Source organism: Gasterosteus aculeatus, chromosome 11, assembly GCF_964276395.1.
Source record: "Gasterosteus aculeatus chromosome 11, fGasAcu3.hap1.1, whole genome shotgun sequence".
NCBI lineage: Eukaryota > Metazoa > Chordata > Actinopteri > Perciformes > Gasterosteidae > Gasterosteus > Gasterosteus aculeatus.
This window is the reverse complement of record NC_135699.1, coordinates 12371511-12389363: the sequence shown is the minus strand read 5'-3', so window position 1 is coordinate 12389363 and position 17853 is coordinate 12371511. Positions and strand designations below refer to the sequence as shown.

Genomic DNA, 17853 nt, shown 5'->3' with positions numbered 1-17853 from the left:
GTTCCCTTTTGAGGAACACGGCGCTGAGGCCTTCGGGCAATTTAAAAGGGCTTTAATTTGTAAGATGCAGCTGACTTACTTCCGGTATCTACTTGCTCGGTCATATCATGCTTGACTTAACAGTTCCACACCAGGCTCCCAAATTCCGCTACTTCCGGAAAGTGAAGCCTGAATATCACACAAACCGTTACGTTTAGATGTTGGATTGAAAGCCGAGCGGGACAAAACGGCATGACGACGTTTTTAAATAGAAAATATATATTAGACATCAACTAAAGTCAACAGCCGACAACCACAACCTCCTCTCTCTTTCATCACAAGTGACGTTTCAAAGGTCACTGGCAGAATAAGCTTGAATGCAGTTGGTCCATCATCAGGACCAGAGACGGAGTCACAGCATCTCGTCATGCAGCTGCTAGACAACCAGTCATTTGAAATTATGGCACTTACATGTAGTATTGTGTTGAGACAACGTAATGATGCAAGTTGGCATTCTGGTTTTCATTTCAGAGACAGCATGAACCAGTATTTGCAGCATCTTAGGAGACTCCCAGTAAAGTTCTGATAAGCACTCACATGCAGACACATCTATTTATACACTGCACTTCAGTAAAAAAATTACATATAAAACACAAAGACATATGAAAGGTGAACACATTTACAAGATATTACGCGGCCATGGTGTGTAGCAGTTTGCAGCAAAAATGACCTCCCATAGATATCAGATTGTCAAGATGATGCTCCCTTTGTTTTAAAAAACACGCTAATTACAGAGCAACTCATTTGGAATAAAAAGAGGCATAGCAAGCATAACGTGCATCTGGAGCTCCGGGGCGGTTGGGATGGCTCAAAGAAATCAGCTGCTGTGTGATCCTTGCAGCATTACATGCGCTACCATATGTTCACAGGTAACAAGCTTCAGTGCATCAGAGAGCCCATTGGACTGTAAACACCTCTGACATTGGCAAAGCAATGTTGGTCACCGTCAAAAGCTGTGGTAAGAGAAAAGACACCAACAGAGTTCCGTTAATGGTTATATTCTCTGACACAAAGACAGAGTAGACATAAAGAGTAAAAAGGTAGGCACAACAGGTGGGGACATAGAGACACTTGTATGCACAATGACATCATACTCTTTCTAAAGAAGACAAACTGAACGAGTGCTGAATCTCACTGAACTCACCTTGGTGTCACTGCGGTACGTAAAATCCCAGACTTTTCCCCCATTGGCTAATACATATAAGGGTGGCGAGGGCACCCCAAACACCTGCAGCCCGCCCAGCACCAGACCGTCCAGGGCCCCATTCAGCCTGGTGGGATCACTCACCACCTGAGACTGAAGAAAGCATTAAGGCACAATTTATTAGGTCCTTTTTGTGCGAATTTATCCATTTTTTGTTAGTAAGTTGTTTTTTTTAGCATTTAAACATCACCACATCATTCAGAACGAAAAGCAGCAGTGCATTAAAATGCAAAACACTGTCTCTGCAGATTTCCACAATGCAAATATCACTCTTCTCTCTCTCTTTCCTACCTGCCCAGCAGTGAAGATAACGTAACAATAATTTCCCCCTTCGAAGGTGTTGAGTGTGTCGCCGTCGTCCCAGAACAAGTCTCCCCAGGCCCAGCCGCCTGTCGACAGAGCCACGGTCAGGAAGAAAGGGTTTCTGCGTGAGGCTGTGGACGTCAAAGCCGGCTCCTTCACAAGAAAAGGCCCATCACAGAAAACATGATGAAATGATGTGAAATGCAGCAATTTCTTTAAAGGCGTGAATCATGATTTCAAAACAACCTTTGATCTCACACACACACACACACACACACACACACACACACACACACACACACACACACACACACACCTTAATGTCAAATCAATTATACAGAAAACTAAGGCCTCTACGTGGATTGTAACATGTCTCAGTCTCATTTGCTTGTTTCCCAGATTTTAATTGTGCATTATATAGAGGAAGATTTTTTCCACCCTCAAATATTTGATCTACCCTTTGTTGTCTCCAACTGAACCACAAATCAAACAGAAAGCATTAAGCCAGAAGAATGAGCTGCATGTTGACAGCAAACACCCACTTGCTGGGGGATAATATGTCCTTCCCTCACATGGGCGTTGATGGTGTCCAGAGGCGCTGGCAGGAGCAGGTACTGACCCTTACTGTAGAAAGGCTGACCCTAATGAGCAAGGAACACACCCCGAAAAATAGGTAAGACACTTGAGTGATGTGTTGCTACAGAAAGCCTCAAACGAGGCTCCTTTTGACAGTAAACAAACAAAAATTGTATTGTTCCGCTCACATCGTGCAGGCTGTACCAAGTGCCAGAGGGCAGATAAGCAGCCAGCTCTATTGCCCCTCGCTCCAAGACTGGGCTGATAAGAAGTGAACTCCCCCACAGGAACTGACGGTCTATGGCCCGACAGTTCTCGTCGCTGGGAAACCTAAGAGTGATGAGAGTACAGAGAGACAAAGTCCAAGTTATAGAAAGGGAAGCATCTGGTCTCGAGTCATTTTACAACTATAACAAATAGAGAGGACACGTACTCCATGAAGAGAGGCCTGGCCACGGTGGCAGCAGCAGTGTGTGCATGATGGAAGAGCGTGTAGAGGAACGGGAGGAGGGAGTAACGCAGGTTCAATGCACTCCGCATGGCTGCCTGGGCCTTCTGCCCGAACACGTAGGGCTCCTGGGGCTGAGGGACACACGCAGACAATGAGAAGATATAGAGTTACCTCTCTGCATAATACATGAAACAGATGGACAGCTCTAAACGCGGTGGAAAAAAACTACTGTACACATAAATTGAATCACACGGGTCAGCACGCGCAGTACACACACAGGCCAACACACAAACAGTGTCTCCGTCTCACTGCGTTGGACTTGTCGTTGTGGTTTCTCATAAACGGGTAGAAGGCCCCGAGCTGCATCCATCGTACACACAGTTCCTCGTTGGTGTTCCCTCCAAAGCCACAGATGTCCGCCCCCACAAGAGGCACGCCGAACAGGCCGAACCGCAGCACCGCTGAAAAGGTACAAGTTCAGAAGGTCTGTTTATAACCTACAGATGGTCTGTGGTCACTTTTTTACTGAATAGTCATGTGCATTCAAACATGTGTGACAATGTTTGATCCTGATAAAAATATATACGAAAATGGCCATTGAAAATTAAAAAATATATATATATATATTAGTTTAAAAAAAAAAAGATCATGGAAAACTGTAAAAAATATATTAGGTAGAACCTTTTCATGAAAAAAAAGTTTCGATAAGAAAATTCAAAATATCTTTGGTCAAAAAATATAAAATCCCAATATATTGGGACAAAAATGTCATGGGAAAAAAAGAGCAAAATATATTTGGTCGAACAATATAAAGTCCAAATATATTTGGTGAAAAAATATAAATGTATTGAGAGGACAAATGTTATGGTAAAAAAAAGTCAAAATATATGTCGAAAAACGTTTTTGAGTGTTTGACCCTTCGGACATCTCCTCACCAGGGATGGAGTAGCGAAGCTGCTCCCAGTCACTCCTGACGTCTCCCGTCCACACTGCAGAGAAGCGTCCAATCCCAGGGAAGGAGGAGCGAGACAGGACGAAGGGTCTCTTCTCTCGTACCTTCACGAGAGCACTGAGGATGCCGAGATGAATGCGGTATGCAATGAAAATTATAAAAGGCCAAAGAACCACTCGGCCCATATATTCTCCGTCCAGTATGCTCAATTAAACATATCTATAGTCTGCACACTAGCGACCATGCAAAATAAATATACATTTCAATGAGGCACACCGAGGACTAGTACTATTAGTAGTAGTGGCTTTTCTGTCAACTGACCTAAACCGATTTGACTCTGCGTCAAGTGGCCATTTTGTTTTTGCTACTTGCTGCTTTATTCTGCTGATCGCTCCGCTAACTGCATCTCCGTTGCTGCATGGTCTGACCTGTGCGTTGCGCAGGCTTCAGTCAGTCCGTACATATTGTGTAGGTTGTAGTGGGTGGACAGCTTCTGCTGAGCCGACATACAAAGAGTCCCCGAGTTCAACTTGCCTCCAACCACCCCTGTTTGAATGACAGAGACACGCAAAGGTAGCGAGGAAAAAGACAGTTATGCATCTACCGTCATTTACACAGTATCTTAAAAAGGTGAAACATCCATATATGTAGTTTAACATATCAACTAATCAATGTTTGAATGCCTTTAAGTGCTAATAACATGCAAGACGGATCCAACGCACTTACTGGGTGTGTAGGGCGGGTTCTCAAGATCACCGTCAGGACAACCCTCCGATGAGCCCTGCACAAAACTGGCTGGCTCATTCATGTCCTGGAGGGTCCGAGAACATCAGAGGATAGGTTCTTCTTTATGCGGTGTTAAGGTGCACACAAACCAAATACAACCAGTCATGTACAACTCTCCATCTGTCTTTAAACACTCACAATCCACAGACCATCCACAGGAACCTTGGAATGGAACTCTCGGATGCAGTCCTCCCACCAGCGGCCCGTCTCTGGGTTGGTGAAGTCGGGGAAGGCGGTTGGGCCCGGCCAAACCTAAGTACGCAGTACGGTTGTGTGCATGACGCACAAACATCACTAAGAGAGCAGACATGTCTGGAGACAAAAACAAGTCTCACCTTCCCAATCAGGATGTGCCCTGTGGCATTTTTTATGAAGACGTCTCGTCTCAGTCCGTCATCAAAGGGAAAATAAGTCCCAGGGGGGCTGGTGCTGCTGATCCCCGGGTCCTGAGACACAAACCAGGACGACTCAGTACCAGGTGTAGAGGACTTTGCTGCCCTCTACTGGAAAAGCGTTGTAATGGGTTGTGCTAATTTTGAGAACTACACGATACCAAAACCACTGATACATTTGTTTGAAATCAAATGTTAAATCAGCACTTTGTGAAACTGTAAAACTGCAAAAGACGTCGCACCAGGATAAGGATGTACTTCATGCCACTTTTATGGAATTCCTCCACCATCTCTGGGAGGTCCCCAAATCGCCAGGGGTCAAAGGTGAATACCCTGTCCTTATTCGCATAGTCCAGATCATTCCACTGCACGTCCTGGTGATTAATAAAAATATATAATTATCTGAGGATGTCACAACAAAAACATGAGTTGCTAAGCGTTTATTGGACTTTAATGCAGTTACAATTTTCACAAATCCGCAAAACTTTGCAGACAAAACATGTCAGCTATAATAACCACTTATATTCCATAGAATATTGTGTATTGTGTGTTTACCATGGGAAAGGTTGCATTACGCATTCGTTGCGCCACACGTCGGGTAGTGGCGGTGGTTGTGTAACCCCAGCGACACAGATGAAAACCCAACGACCAATAGGGAGGCATCATAGGATAGCCTGGGGGTAAAGAAGGCGTAAAAACTTAACACATGCACTCTTCATCGGGTTTATCCATTCCTCTTGCTACCTAATGATACGTTAAGTGATCGTGGACACTGAAGAGACGCACCAATGACCCGGAGGTACTGTCGTATAACACTCCGAGGGTCAGGACCCAAGAAAACGTAAAGGTCAAGAACTCCACCGATGGCCACCCAGGTGAGAGCGGGGGTCGGCTGCAACACCACTTCTGCAGAGACATTTGACATGTGGGGAAAAGAACATTCTGTATGGAAAGTTATGACCAAAAAAGGCGGCTTGGTACCGATGGCATTGCTGTTAAGCAGGAAGACTCCATGTGCCAGGCCGTCTTGCTCCTGCACGATGTAGAATGGGTGGGAGCCGTACAGGTTAGCATCGGCCTGCAGAGACGAGTGTCAACCTTTACGACTTGAACAGACAACAGGGGGAGGCTGGAAATGACAAAAACATGACTGTTCTGCAGAAGACTAAATCGAAAGGGTTTTTCGGGAGGTTTGCTAAGGATTAAAAGGAGAAGAGCACTATATCTCACATAACGGACATCATTGACATGTGTTTTAGAGCGACTACTTGCAACCCCTTATTATTGTGGGCAATTCAACCAAAGAATGATTTTCCCTTATCTGATTCTTGAAAAGAAAAGGTTCAGGGTTGGTAGGCTAGATTAGAGAAAAATATTAACATTTGGGCAAAATCTCTTTTTTGCTGTTGCAGTCATTTATCTCTTGAACCGTGACATTTTTCTTGAGTCCCCTTTTTTGGAGCGACCGACCCTCATGTCGACAGCCACTGCAAACGACTCACATGAGGCGCCATGTCTCTGTTCCAGAGAGTCAGAGAAGTCCAGTTGAGGTCCAGGAGGAGGGAGGTGTAATGCTCCCCGAGGCCTGACACGTGGGGCGATGCTAGTGCGGTGGACATCTGCAGGTACTGATCAGCAAACAGCAGAGGGGCGACTGTGGTGTTCACGCTGGACACAGAGAACCAATGAGCACGCAACTGCCATCTAATGCAAACACAGTTTAATATCATTCACTGCAGTACAGCACCACTGCAACCCACAACCTCACTTATCCCTTTTACTATTGCTAGTGGCCAATGAGTGTTTATAAATAATACAAAATAAACATCTATAGATAAATAGCTAAATAAAACCTACAAATGCAAACATATTTTTTAATGTACAAAATATAAATTATGACTATACAGACTGTTACTATGATGCTGTTCATACGACTGTAAATGTAAATCAAACAGACGTACTCACATCACCCTCCCATTGGATTTACGCCGCATTATGAAGCCGAATGGGTCAGACTGGTATTCAGTGGAATAGAGGACATCTTTATCAGCAGTCTTTCTCTGAGGAACACCAGGCGGGAGTTTGACTTCATATCTCGGAGATGACGGGTCCTTTAACTTGAGAGAAGATAAGCGCTATAAGTTCAGCACACAGCAATGAACTGTGTTCATAGAAGAACATAAAGATAAATCCGCTTAACATTATTAGGTAGGAATGAATGAAGAAGGTTATTAACACCACCAATTTAAAAACTATCAGGAAACATTAACTCCAGCAAATGATGGATCACTCACAAATCACTGACAACCCATTTAGAAAAATGTATTCGTAAATATTAAATAGTGCATCTTGCCTTTTTTGAGGCATTAATCGACATAAAAAATGTTTTAGAGCTTCATCAAAGTATGTACACAGAAGAAAATGATATAATAAATCACACATGTACCAGCCTAGTCGTTTCCTTCTCAATGGACAAAGAAAGGCACTTTTTACTCATTCAATACACATTCCACCCAAACTACCTTATAACACGTAACATCCGGAGGGAAGCCAAGTGGCCTTAATGCACATCCGGGTACTCACGGTGAGATGGAAGCAGCCTGCGGTCTCTTCCGACACTTCCAGCTGTAGAGAGGTGATGTCTCCGGGGAGATGGGAGGGGATGGCTCGGGTCAGGGAGGCCTCCTCGCCCCGCGGGGTGGGAGTGAGGGGACCCATTTCGTAGCCGGGGTACAAACTGGGGTAGAAGCACCAGGGTGGTCCTGCGGAGCCGGGCAGAGGGTCGTAGCAGCAGCCCCTCTCCGCACACTCCCCCCGGCTCAGCAGCCGGTCCCTGGCACAGTCGAAGCGGCTCTCCGGGGCCATGCTGCACGTATCCCCTCTGGGCAAAGCAGTCGGTTTCGGCCTCTCTCGAGCCGCTGCCCATGTCTCCACTGTGATGTTCTGCTGCAGGTGTATTATATTTATAGCAGGTCTATTTTGCTTCGCGTCGTCCGGTCGAACCGGGCTGGTCCGATGGACGCACAGGTGGTTGATGTAGAAACACGTGGACAGCGCGAAGACGAGGAGGAGCCCGGCTACCGCGCAGTCACACGGCGGACACATTTACCCTCCTCCTCGCCAGGGAAGCTGTCCATGGGGCACTGATATATGTTCAGTGGGAGAGGGAGTTTCTACCGCTACTGCATAAAGCAGCTGATGGAGAGTCACTTACGCTCACAGCGTGGTTCATTTCGAGGACGTTAACTCGGCGACCATTGGATTTATTAGCTGCTCGCTAGCTGTTATCTATCGGGCTGTTCCGTTTCATTTAACATGATTCACCAAACAAAAGACGTCCGGTGGGTCGTGTCAACAGACACGGTGTGTGTTGCAATAAATCGGAGAAGCAGAGTCAAGACGGACTAATTTCGCACAGAAATAACGTGCGTAGAGGACCGAAGCAGAGCGTAAGCTCCAAACTACGGCAAGAACTACGGCTCAAAATGGCAAAAAAAAAAAACAGCACTGGTGGAACTTCCTTTTCGTTGTCTGTCATGAAAACGTTTGATGCGACCTCAAGAAATAACATTTCTGTTTTAAAAAATCAGCTGTTATCATGGTTATTTAAATCCATATCAATGTGTTTTCGTGTCCTAATCACACTATTGCGGCGAGATTTTCATGATTTCACTCTTAAAGGGACAGTGCACCTCTTTGACTGAATAATGACTAACTGCCACCAAATAGCCACTTAATTTGGTCCTCGGGGCATTTTATGCCATGTTTTATAATTCCTAAAGTACATGGCTCAGCTCCAACATGCTTACAATAAAGAGTAAAAGACAAAGCTCTTAGCCATTTTAAGAGATCATTTATAGTGTATCACAATCAATCACACTTAAAAAGTTGATGTAGCAGGATTGACAACATGAAAACAAACTGAAATGTAAAAATGTTATAGTATTCCAAGACAACTATTACTGAAATATGTAAAATATAAGTATTACTTCATGCTCCTACAACCACCAAAAAGTACGTATATAAAATAGAAAAGTATAAGCGACGGGTGCTTTGGAGTTTTAACTTTTTTTTAAAATTGCACTCTTTACAATATTTGTTTTTCTTTTGCATATCAATATATGACATTTTAAACCACTGCATATTCATGCTTAGGTCTTAAAACATTTATTGCTAAAACATTGAAACGATTCCAAAGAATTTTTAAATTAAAAATGTGATGCCAGGTGTGAACTGTAGTCCTGAACTTGTCTGGTCCCAACAGTATGAGAATAACAAAATAACTAAATTCAGGTCTAAACAGGGACTTGTAAGTTCTTATTTGAGAAGCAAAAAAGCTGTAGAGTAGGTATTTTAGTTTACATTGTGATTACCTTGGAATCAAGAGTCGATCATATCGTCATAGTCCAATTATTGAAAATCATACACACACAAAAAATGTAAAACACTGCCTATATTGGTCAGTACAAATATGGATATATAGAGCAACATTTGAAATATAGTAATTTAACTTTCATACAAAACAAATTTTGATCATAAAACGTGAAACAAAATACTTGACACACTACAGATCAACGCTTTGTGTCTTAACAAGATCTTTCATAATTGTTCTTTATTGTTGTTGGTCCTGGTATCGAGGTGGATATTAAACCCCTGTTTCAGGATGATGATACGCAGCCGTATGTGACAGGGTCATTCTTCAAAGACAACCTACGATTTCACAACAATGTTGTAGGCAACAGGTCCTCTGAACGTGAACCCCAGGTAGAACGTGATGTTTTCATTACTATGAGGCACTGATGGTACATGAAGAGGCAGGATTTTGAACTTCTTTTTCCGAGGGCCTTCAAGGTACACCACTCCATCTTCAGTCCATCCAGACACACATTTCAGCATGGTCGCAATCTGAGGATTTTTCCATGCCTCCCCTCTAAACCACTTCATGCGTTTCTCAGACACAGAGATCCCCCTTGTGACTGTTTCAAACTTTCTCTTGTGGACAAATTTATCGAGTTCGTTTCCATTGCCCAGAAAGAAATGGGTGTAAATTCTTCTCTTCCTCTGAGGAATGTCCTTCGCCCTGGTCCAATAGCCTTTTTCCAGGTCTTCAACAGCTGCTTGGACAATTTCATATTTGTTTTCTTTCTCATCATTGGTGTCATGATCCTCTGGCCAGAATAGCAAAGTGAACAAGAACAGGGCACTTGGTAAGCATTTCCTTTTATCAGCTGGGAACTGAAAACACAGTGCTTGCAGATCTTTCAGAGGAGGAACCTTCTGAATCTGTGGAGAGAGGCACTTCAGAGTAAGGTGGGCCATTATGTAGTTGATAATATCCCTTTGTCCAAATTTTGCCATTTTTGGATTATTGGGGTAGAGCGACAGGATGATCTCGAGAAGACGCACTGAATTACTCTGATCAGTTAGCTTGAAGAGGATGGATGTTATGTTCCCCCCTCCAAGTTTATAGATGATCATGCGCTTTTGAAAAGGAGTCAGATTGGCTGCAGCGGATTCCCCTTGAAGCGCAGTAAAAGTTTCACTGAAATATTTCCCATACTCTGAAGATCTCTTTGCCAACCATTTGAGTGGGTTGCTTATTTTCTCCTCAGAACTGTCAGGCGGATCTTCTCCATCCAAACCAATGTCTGTCTGGAAGTAACTGAGGTCTTCTGAAATCCATTCAAGGGCATCATGCATGGTCTTGTTCAGTTTTTTCAAACGGCCATGGAATGGTTCCCAGGTGTCTTCAACCTCCTCAGGTATGTACTCTGTTAACAGGTACTTCATACACTCTGAGTGGCCATTGGTTCGGTTTGCAAACACCTGCGATGAAGAGATCAGTTTGAGCAGGCTGCATCCAACCTCAACCTCAGAGAAATACCCTGAGCTATTACTGTTGTCCATATCTGCGTCAGCTGCTTTCTCACATTCTTGAAAACAATCCAGGGCTTTCAGTGCCGTCTCCACAGCATCTGCGATATTCTGGGCTGTCTTTGGTACATTGTCATTCTCAATGGCTTTGCACTTAGCTTGGAACCATTTCTTGTACACTTGCCCTTTTGTGTCAAGTATGTAGGAGTTGTTGGGCTGCTTTTTGGCTGCTGTCTCCGCCCAGTATTTTGCCTCTTCAAACTTTTCATAAGTGTAATGAAGACGAGCAAGTTGTTGTGCAAAGAATGCGTCTTTATTGAAGCGCTCGAACGCTTCCTTGAGCAAGTCAATTGCTTTTTCTGGGCTTTTTTCTTTTTCATTCACGTGCTCAACCAGAGGAGAGAAGAAACTATCATAAGTGTCCCCTTTGCTTATTCTGGCTCGCCTTATGAAAAGGGCTTTCAAAAATGAATGATATTCCTCCCTTCCAAAACGGTTCTTAAAAAGCACGTCGTCACGGAGCAAATCCATGGCTAAACTGCTTTGGGTCTGTTGGTTTCCCAAATGTTGCTTTAGAATTTCCTCTGCTATGAGTGGATGGATGATTCTGATTGATTCAATGTGCGTCTTTTCATCCCTGAGGTGCAAGAAGACTAGTTTACCCCCGTCACCGAGTGATTCCTCAAACTCATGTTGGCGAAACCTTTCCCAGCGAACGGTCAAGCCAAGCAAAGCTTCACAATGGGACTGAGAGATGAACGAGTTTTGAACGTAAGTGTTCAGCAGTGCTACATAGAGAATGAGGGTAGTGACAACATCTTGGCGGTTGATGCCTTGCAGCAAATGTTCCACAAACTGTTGAACATACTTTTCATCGAATCCTTTGCTCATCAAAACAAATGTCAGGATGAAGTCCGGTTCGTATTGTGCCTCAAGCACCTCTCGTTTTCTAGCGAACTTGCGCTTCTCTTGAGCAGACAGCTTGTGAGTGACGGACACATTCTGCAGTGGAGACTCCTTGCATCTTTTCTCCGGATCATGGGAGCGTCTGCAGCTCAACAAAATGAAACACAGAGTTGCATGCTGGATTCTCTTGGTGTTGGTGGCAACTTCTAGTTCATTCTTGAGATCATCTAGGTATTCCTTGTCCGAGTCCTCAATGAGGAGCAGCACAGGGAGACACTTCTGCTGATCTTTTTCTTCATATTCTCTCAGTTCAACTGCATGATGTGCAACAAGAGCGGCTGGGTATGAAGGCTTCACAACTGCACACCTTACACTTTTCCTGTTGTTCCACAGCGCCTGTCTTGCGACAGTGCTGCCTCCACTTCCTGGATGATGGTAGATGTTTATACAGTTCACTGGAGTTTGATTGGCATTCCACTTCAAAGCATCATTGACAAAAGTGGAAACTTCCTGATAAGCATCTCTTTCGATGATCTCTTCAACATGCTTGCGATCAGAAAGCCACAAATTCAACCAATTTATTCGACCGCCATGGTAGAACTGCTGGTCAATGTTTGCTTTCTCTTCTTCAATAAATTCTTTGGTTGTTCCATCACAAAGATCAACTGTCAGAATCTCCAGAGAATACATCTTTTCCTCTTCGGTTGTTTCAAGAAGACATGTCCCTTTCACAAACACTGGCAAGTGTTTTTTGGCGGATGCTTCCACGGGTTGTACTTGCTGTAGAGTTGAATTAATGTGACTCATTTTCATCCCAACAACACTGGCATTGTTCACACTTTCTGCTCCACATGAGCCCTCTGCAAAGCTTTGCCACTTCTGGAAGTTTTTCTCTGACTCGCAGATGCAGATGATGTCTTCGTGGCCTTCCATGTCTGTGAAAAACTCATAAAAGGTGTGCAAGAGGGGTTTGTCAACCGGTGATGTGAGAAGAAAAACAACCTGGAATATCCCTTTTGGCAAGATTTGTTTACAGATCAAAGACACAGATTCCCTCAGGACAGTCATTTTTGTCTTGATCCAAGTCATTTCATCGCACGTAGTTTCATCTACTTTGAAGTCACTTCGGCCATTACAAAAGATCCAGCTAGTTTGCTCAAACAGATGCAAGTTGCTTGTGAATTCTTTGATGCTCATGTCACCGGATATCCTGTAGCTCTGCAGAGAATGCATGTTTGCAATGTGATGCTGAAGGTACTGACTGCAAAGACCTGAAACCTTTGAGTCTGGGTCAAAGTCAAACACACAGAATATGTTCAAGTTCAGCAGCCATTCAATGTTGCAAAGGTCATCCGGGTTGAATTTGTTTGTGACGAGTATGAACCATTTCCCTTTTTCGATGAATTTCTTCCCAGATGTCATTAGCATTTTGAGTTTTCTTCCGAGGTCTTGGCAGCAGTCTGGGGCACTGAGGAACAGATTATTTTCTGCTTCTTCTCTTTGAGCATCTCGATCTTTCATACGTTCGAGAAAGTCATAGATGTCTTTCTCCATCACCGGTTCGGTCTTTGAACCCACCCTCCGCAGAATCGTTTCTTTCTCAAAATGTACTTTATTGGTTGCCTCTGCGAATTTTGGCAGACAAACTCTATACACTTTGTTCTTAACAATACTTATGGAAGGCACAATGTCAACCTCTACCACGTACATCTTTTCTGTACATTCTCGACCCCCAACCTCAATAAACCTTGGTGGCCGTACACACTCACGTACGTGCTCCCTGCCAGAAGGGAAACTCCTTTCGATGTAGTCCAAAGCGTCGACATAAATGTCTTTCTCTTGAACAGGGATACCAATTATCTCACCATGCACATATCCTACGTCGTCCTTGCTGTCCATCACACCAAAGTGTATTGTGCCATTTGATCTGATATTCATACAGCCAGTTGCAAATTTAAGGACCTCTCCGGCAAACTTAGCCTGAAGTCTTGTACGATCCAATGTAGCAGCTGTGGCTAAAGATTTATATTCATGGCATGGAGATATCAGATTAAAAGCACCCGATTCCGGTTGCAGAACTCTGTGCTTTACGTATATGAAATCAATCCCTTCTTGATCAAACGGTCGTGGTCTGCAGTCTTCTTTTGCAGGGGACACATGTTGTTCCTTACCTGCTGGTCGATTCGTAACGACAGCTTGAGCTTTCTCTGGGAGCTGTGCCAGAGGACCTTCACTTTGAACAGATTCGTTATCAATGTTTTTCTGTTCCAATTCCTTTTTTCCACCACTAGTGGCCTTTTTCTTCACTGGAGACTTTTCCTTGGAGTTGATGAGCTCGTCTCTCTTTTGAATAATTAAATGAGCAGGCCCAAATTTCATGCCAATCTTTGACTTTAAAAAGGTCTCATCCAGTGCAAGAAGGATCTTTCCGTCCACCTCTTCCTCATATAGCTTTTCTATGTACTGCTTCTTCACTCCAATTAATTTTAGCCAGTCGCTTACATGAGATTCAGTCCAACCCTCAGGTGGCTGCTCATGTCCGTCAGCTGTATAGAGAGAAAATAGATAAATTATTGGTTAGGAATCTTTTTGTTTCCAACTTCAGGCGGGTTTGTTGCATTTCACATTTTGTTAAACTATTGAGAGACCCGGCATCAGACATGTTAACTCCCTTTTACTTCCCGATCAATGTTATCTAAGGTCTCTTCTGTGTCTGTGTGGGGCAGGGTAAACCAAATGTTGTTTTTAACTTTTTGCATTTCATGGCTGCTAGGACATATTGAACAATGATCATATGTTATCACTATCGATCAATAGGTTGATCACCAAGCCAGTGGCGGTAGATCGCCTGCCTTTGGGAAAAGAAATCACGTTGGGTCACCAGAGATGCGATCGACCGCAGGAGCTAACCGAAAACTTGCTAATGCCGATCAGCGATTCTTGATTACTAATGAACGCATTTAAATTTACTCAAAAGCAACCCTGGCTGAGTCCAATCAGTTCAAGTCATCCAGATCCCCATGGATTGGTAGATTGAAAAGTAGCTCGCGAGCCCAGAAGAAGCCCTGACTGCACACTTGGATTGCACTCAAACCCAGTCTTGGTCATTTTCACAAGGTTGTCTTAACAGAATGAATTAGCATTCATAAAAAAAAAAAAAAGAAGACATTTCACTATATGCAGACTACGGTACTACACATGGTACAAATGGTACTGAAGAAAAAGGAATCATCTCTCCACTCACCCATGATTTATTTTGGCTTTACTGTCACATTATCATCTTTGGCTTCTTCTATTATCATCTTCCATCTGCAAGAGAAAACAGTTAAATACTTAAACCCATGCTCCTTATATTTTTTACAATTTAACACACTAACCTGGTCATAAATGCTTCAGTTCAGTAATAGTATACTATTACTACTATAATATTTTCAGCTCGAGAATTGCAATGTATGATAAATATATAAACTGAGGATAAATTATTTGTTATGTTTGCTTATGAAACTTGTTTTGCCGGCAAAACAAAAAACGTTTGCTCTCAAAACAAAATGCTCTGGTCTAAAAAATAAAAGGAGCTTTAATCTTGACAAAAAAAAAAACTTTTGGTCTCGGATCAAAAAGCTTTGCGATCGGAGTAATAATAAATAAAATAATAAAAGTTAAATATTTAGGGCGGCACGGTGGCTAGCACTGTCGCCTCACAGCAAGAAGGTCCTGGGTTCGATTCCGCCCAGTGGCCTTTCTGTGTGGAGTCTGCATGTTCTCCCCGTGTCTGCGTGGGTTCTCTCCGGGTTCTCCGGCTTCCTCCCACAGTCCAAAGACATGCTCTGGGGATCAGGTTAATTGGGGACTTTAAATTGCCCGTAGATGTGTGAATGTGAGTGTGAATGGTTGTATGTCTCTGTGTAGCCCTGCGATTGGCTGGCGACCAATCGAGGGTGTACCCTGTCTATCGCCCGAAGTTGGCTGGGATGGACTCCAGCCCCCCCGCGACCCTGTGTGCAGGATAAGCGGTTTGACAATGGATGGATGGAAGTTAAATATTTAACTGCAAAGTACTAATGCGTGTTTGAAACCTTTTTTTTTTGCATTGAATCATACTACTGCGGTCAACTCACCCGACACTTGAATTTTAGTGCACGTGTATGCTGATATTTACGGTATTGAACAAGTAACCGGAATAAAAGATGTTTATTCAAATATTCTGGACAACGACTGAAGTATGTGTGTTCATGATCATCCTGACTACTATTGTACAAAAAAAAAACTTTTACTGTACAAAGTTAGATAATTATCCTATATTTAAGTTAGTTCAAAAGGACCACTTCTAAAGTTTGAACTGCAATAAAAATACTTTTCTCAATAACTCCAGTCAAAGACTAACATACATGTGATAAGGACATATCTGACTACCATTGTAAGAAAAGTTAAATATTTTTACTGTACAGATTTGGAGATTTCTTTAAAGTAAAAGCCCTATAATTGCATGTTCAAAAAGACCTTATCTCCATATTTGAAATGCAATAAAATCATTCCAGCCAGGACCAGTGTGCTCATGTTAAGGACCTCTCTGACTACTACCATGCTGAATTTGAAACATTTTTACTGTACAGTTTGAGATTTCTGAAAAGTAAAAGCCCTACTTTTGCTTGTTCAAAAAGACCATTTCTCAAAGTTCAAACTGCAATAAAAACAGATTCATCAATAGTTCCAAACCAAGACCAATGCACGTGTGTTAAGGACCTCTCTGACTACTACCATGCTGAATTTGAAACATTTTTACTGTACAGTTTGAGATTTCTTCAAAGTAAAAGCCCTATAATTTGCACGTTCAAAAGACAGCTTCTCCATGTTTGGACTGCCATAAAAATACATTTTTCAATAGTTCCAGGCCAAGACCAATGTACCTGTGTTAAGGACTATTGTAATGGTCTCCTTGCAGCACTCCCAAAAAAACCTGTTCTAACAAAGACCAAAAAATGTGAGCACATTACACCAATTCTTAAATCTGTACATTGGCTCCCAGTATGTCAGAGAATTAATTTCAAAATCCTACTGCTCACATATAAATCACTACATGGTTTAGGGCCAAAGTATATCACTGATATGCTTCCACTACATAAGCCTTCAAGATCACAAAGCTCTTCTGACACCAATTTGTTAGTGATTCCCAGAGTAAATACAAATCATGGGAAAGCATCATTTAGTTACTACGCAACAAACAGCTGGAATAAACTTCCTGAAGATATAAGACTTGCCCCAACTCTGACCACGTTTAAAACAAGACTGAAAACTTTTATGTTCAGCTTCGCCTTCAAAATTTTACCTACATTGCACTTGTAACCTCTGCCTTTAATTAAACAATTTAAATAAGATTTTAATTTATCATTGTATTTGCTGTTCTTAATTGTCTTTTAATTCCTGCATTTTATTTCACTTTATTGTATGAAATGTTATGATGTGAAGCACTTTGAGTCTGCCTTGTGTATGAAAAGCGCAATACAAATAAAATTGCCTTGCCTATCATTGTCTGGAATTTGTTATTTAAATAGCCTTTTTTGGGTTACTTGTGCAATACCGTAAATGTCAGCATATACGTGCACTAAAATTCAAGCGTCGGCTGAGTTGACCAAGGAAATTCGAGTGTCGGCTGAGTTGACCGCAGTATCATACTGGGAGGTTCACTGAAACTGACTGGCTGGACCTACCAAAACAATAAAATCCACCAGCCGCCACTGACTTTAATCGTATTTTCTGTAGAGGGAATAAGTCATTTTAACTAACATTTCATATAAAATCGGTCTACAGCTTGTTCTTTTATTAAACTAAACAGCCTCGTTTCTTATGTTATGTAACGTGTCTTCGCGCGTCTTCCCCCCAAAATGGTTCCCGTCCGAACCGTCTCCATTACACACCAAACTCCTAAAAACCGGCGGCTGTACATCCGAGATCAGCCGCAGAAACCCGTCCGCCTCACGTTGGGAGGAGATAACGCCGACGTACAAAAAGTGACGTTGTTCCCTGAGCGTACATGTAGGTTATCAAACATGCCCGACTATGCAAAATAACATGACACGAGAACAGAAACAAACACAAGCACACCAGTGTGCTCACCTTCGAAAGATGCCGATGAGCTGTTTGTTTTCCTCCGGCGTTGTTACAGATGAACGTCTAACGGAGAACTGCAGTAATTTCACTCGAGCTCACTCTTAAAGAATAAGGCTGCACCCACTGCGCATGCGCACATCGCTAGGTTTCGTTTGGGGGGAAATGCCATCGACACCAGCACAAGTGGACCCCCCCCCCCACTCACGGAACCGCCCGGCCATTCGGGATCAAACAATTAAAAATGTTTAACGGTCAAATCATT

At 42.9% G+C, this 17853-nt stretch overlaps 2 protein-coding genes across 4 annotated transcripts; both read right to left on the bottom strand.

The window, feature by feature from the left end:
- Positions 1–240: 240 nt before the first annotated feature.
- On the bottom strand, positions 241–8540 carry gaa (alpha glucosidase). 2 transcript variants are annotated; one of them, XR_013451324.1, is made up of 19 exons: positions 7287–8540; positions 6669–6820; positions 6206–6371; positions 5685–5781; positions 5490–5609; positions 5259–5377; positions 4946–5077; positions 4647–4757; positions 4450–4563; positions 4252–4336; positions 3954–4071; positions 3509–3642; positions 2849–3034; positions 2556–2704; positions 2311–2452; positions 2089–2187; positions 1535–1699; positions 1184–1336; positions 241–992 (listed from the first exon to the last, which is right to left on the bottom strand). XR_013451324.1 is itself a non-coding variant. In XM_040190973.2 (19 exons), the coding sequence occupies exons 1-19, from the start codon at positions 7806–7808 to the stop codon at positions 927–929; spliced, it is 2796 nt and encodes a 931-aa protein (XP_040046907.2). In that variant the 5' UTR covers positions 7809–8540; the 3' UTR covers positions 241–926. The 2 variants fall into 2 exon arrangements, 1 of the variants encoding a protein (XP_040046907.2); XM_040190973.2 differs by having other exon boundaries at positions 2883–3034.
- Positions 8540–17734, bottom strand: samd9l (sterile alpha motif domain containing 9 like). 2 transcript variants are annotated; one of them, XM_040190968.2, is made up of 3 exons: positions 17598–17734; positions 14728–14792; positions 8540–14029 (listed from the first exon to the last, which is right to left on the bottom strand). In XM_040190968.2, exons 2-3 carry the CDS (start codon positions 14729–14731, stop codon positions 9414–9416), a joined length of 4620 nt encoding a protein of 1539 aa, XP_040046902.2. In that variant the 5' UTR covers positions 14732–14792; positions 17598–17734; the 3' UTR covers positions 8540–9413. The 2 variants fall into 2 exon arrangements, with proteins under 2 accessions (XP_040046902.2, XP_077939957.1); XM_078083831.1 differs by lacking the exon at positions 14728–14792 and having other exon boundaries at positions 17598–17719.
- Positions 17735–17853: the final 119 nt, after the last annotated feature.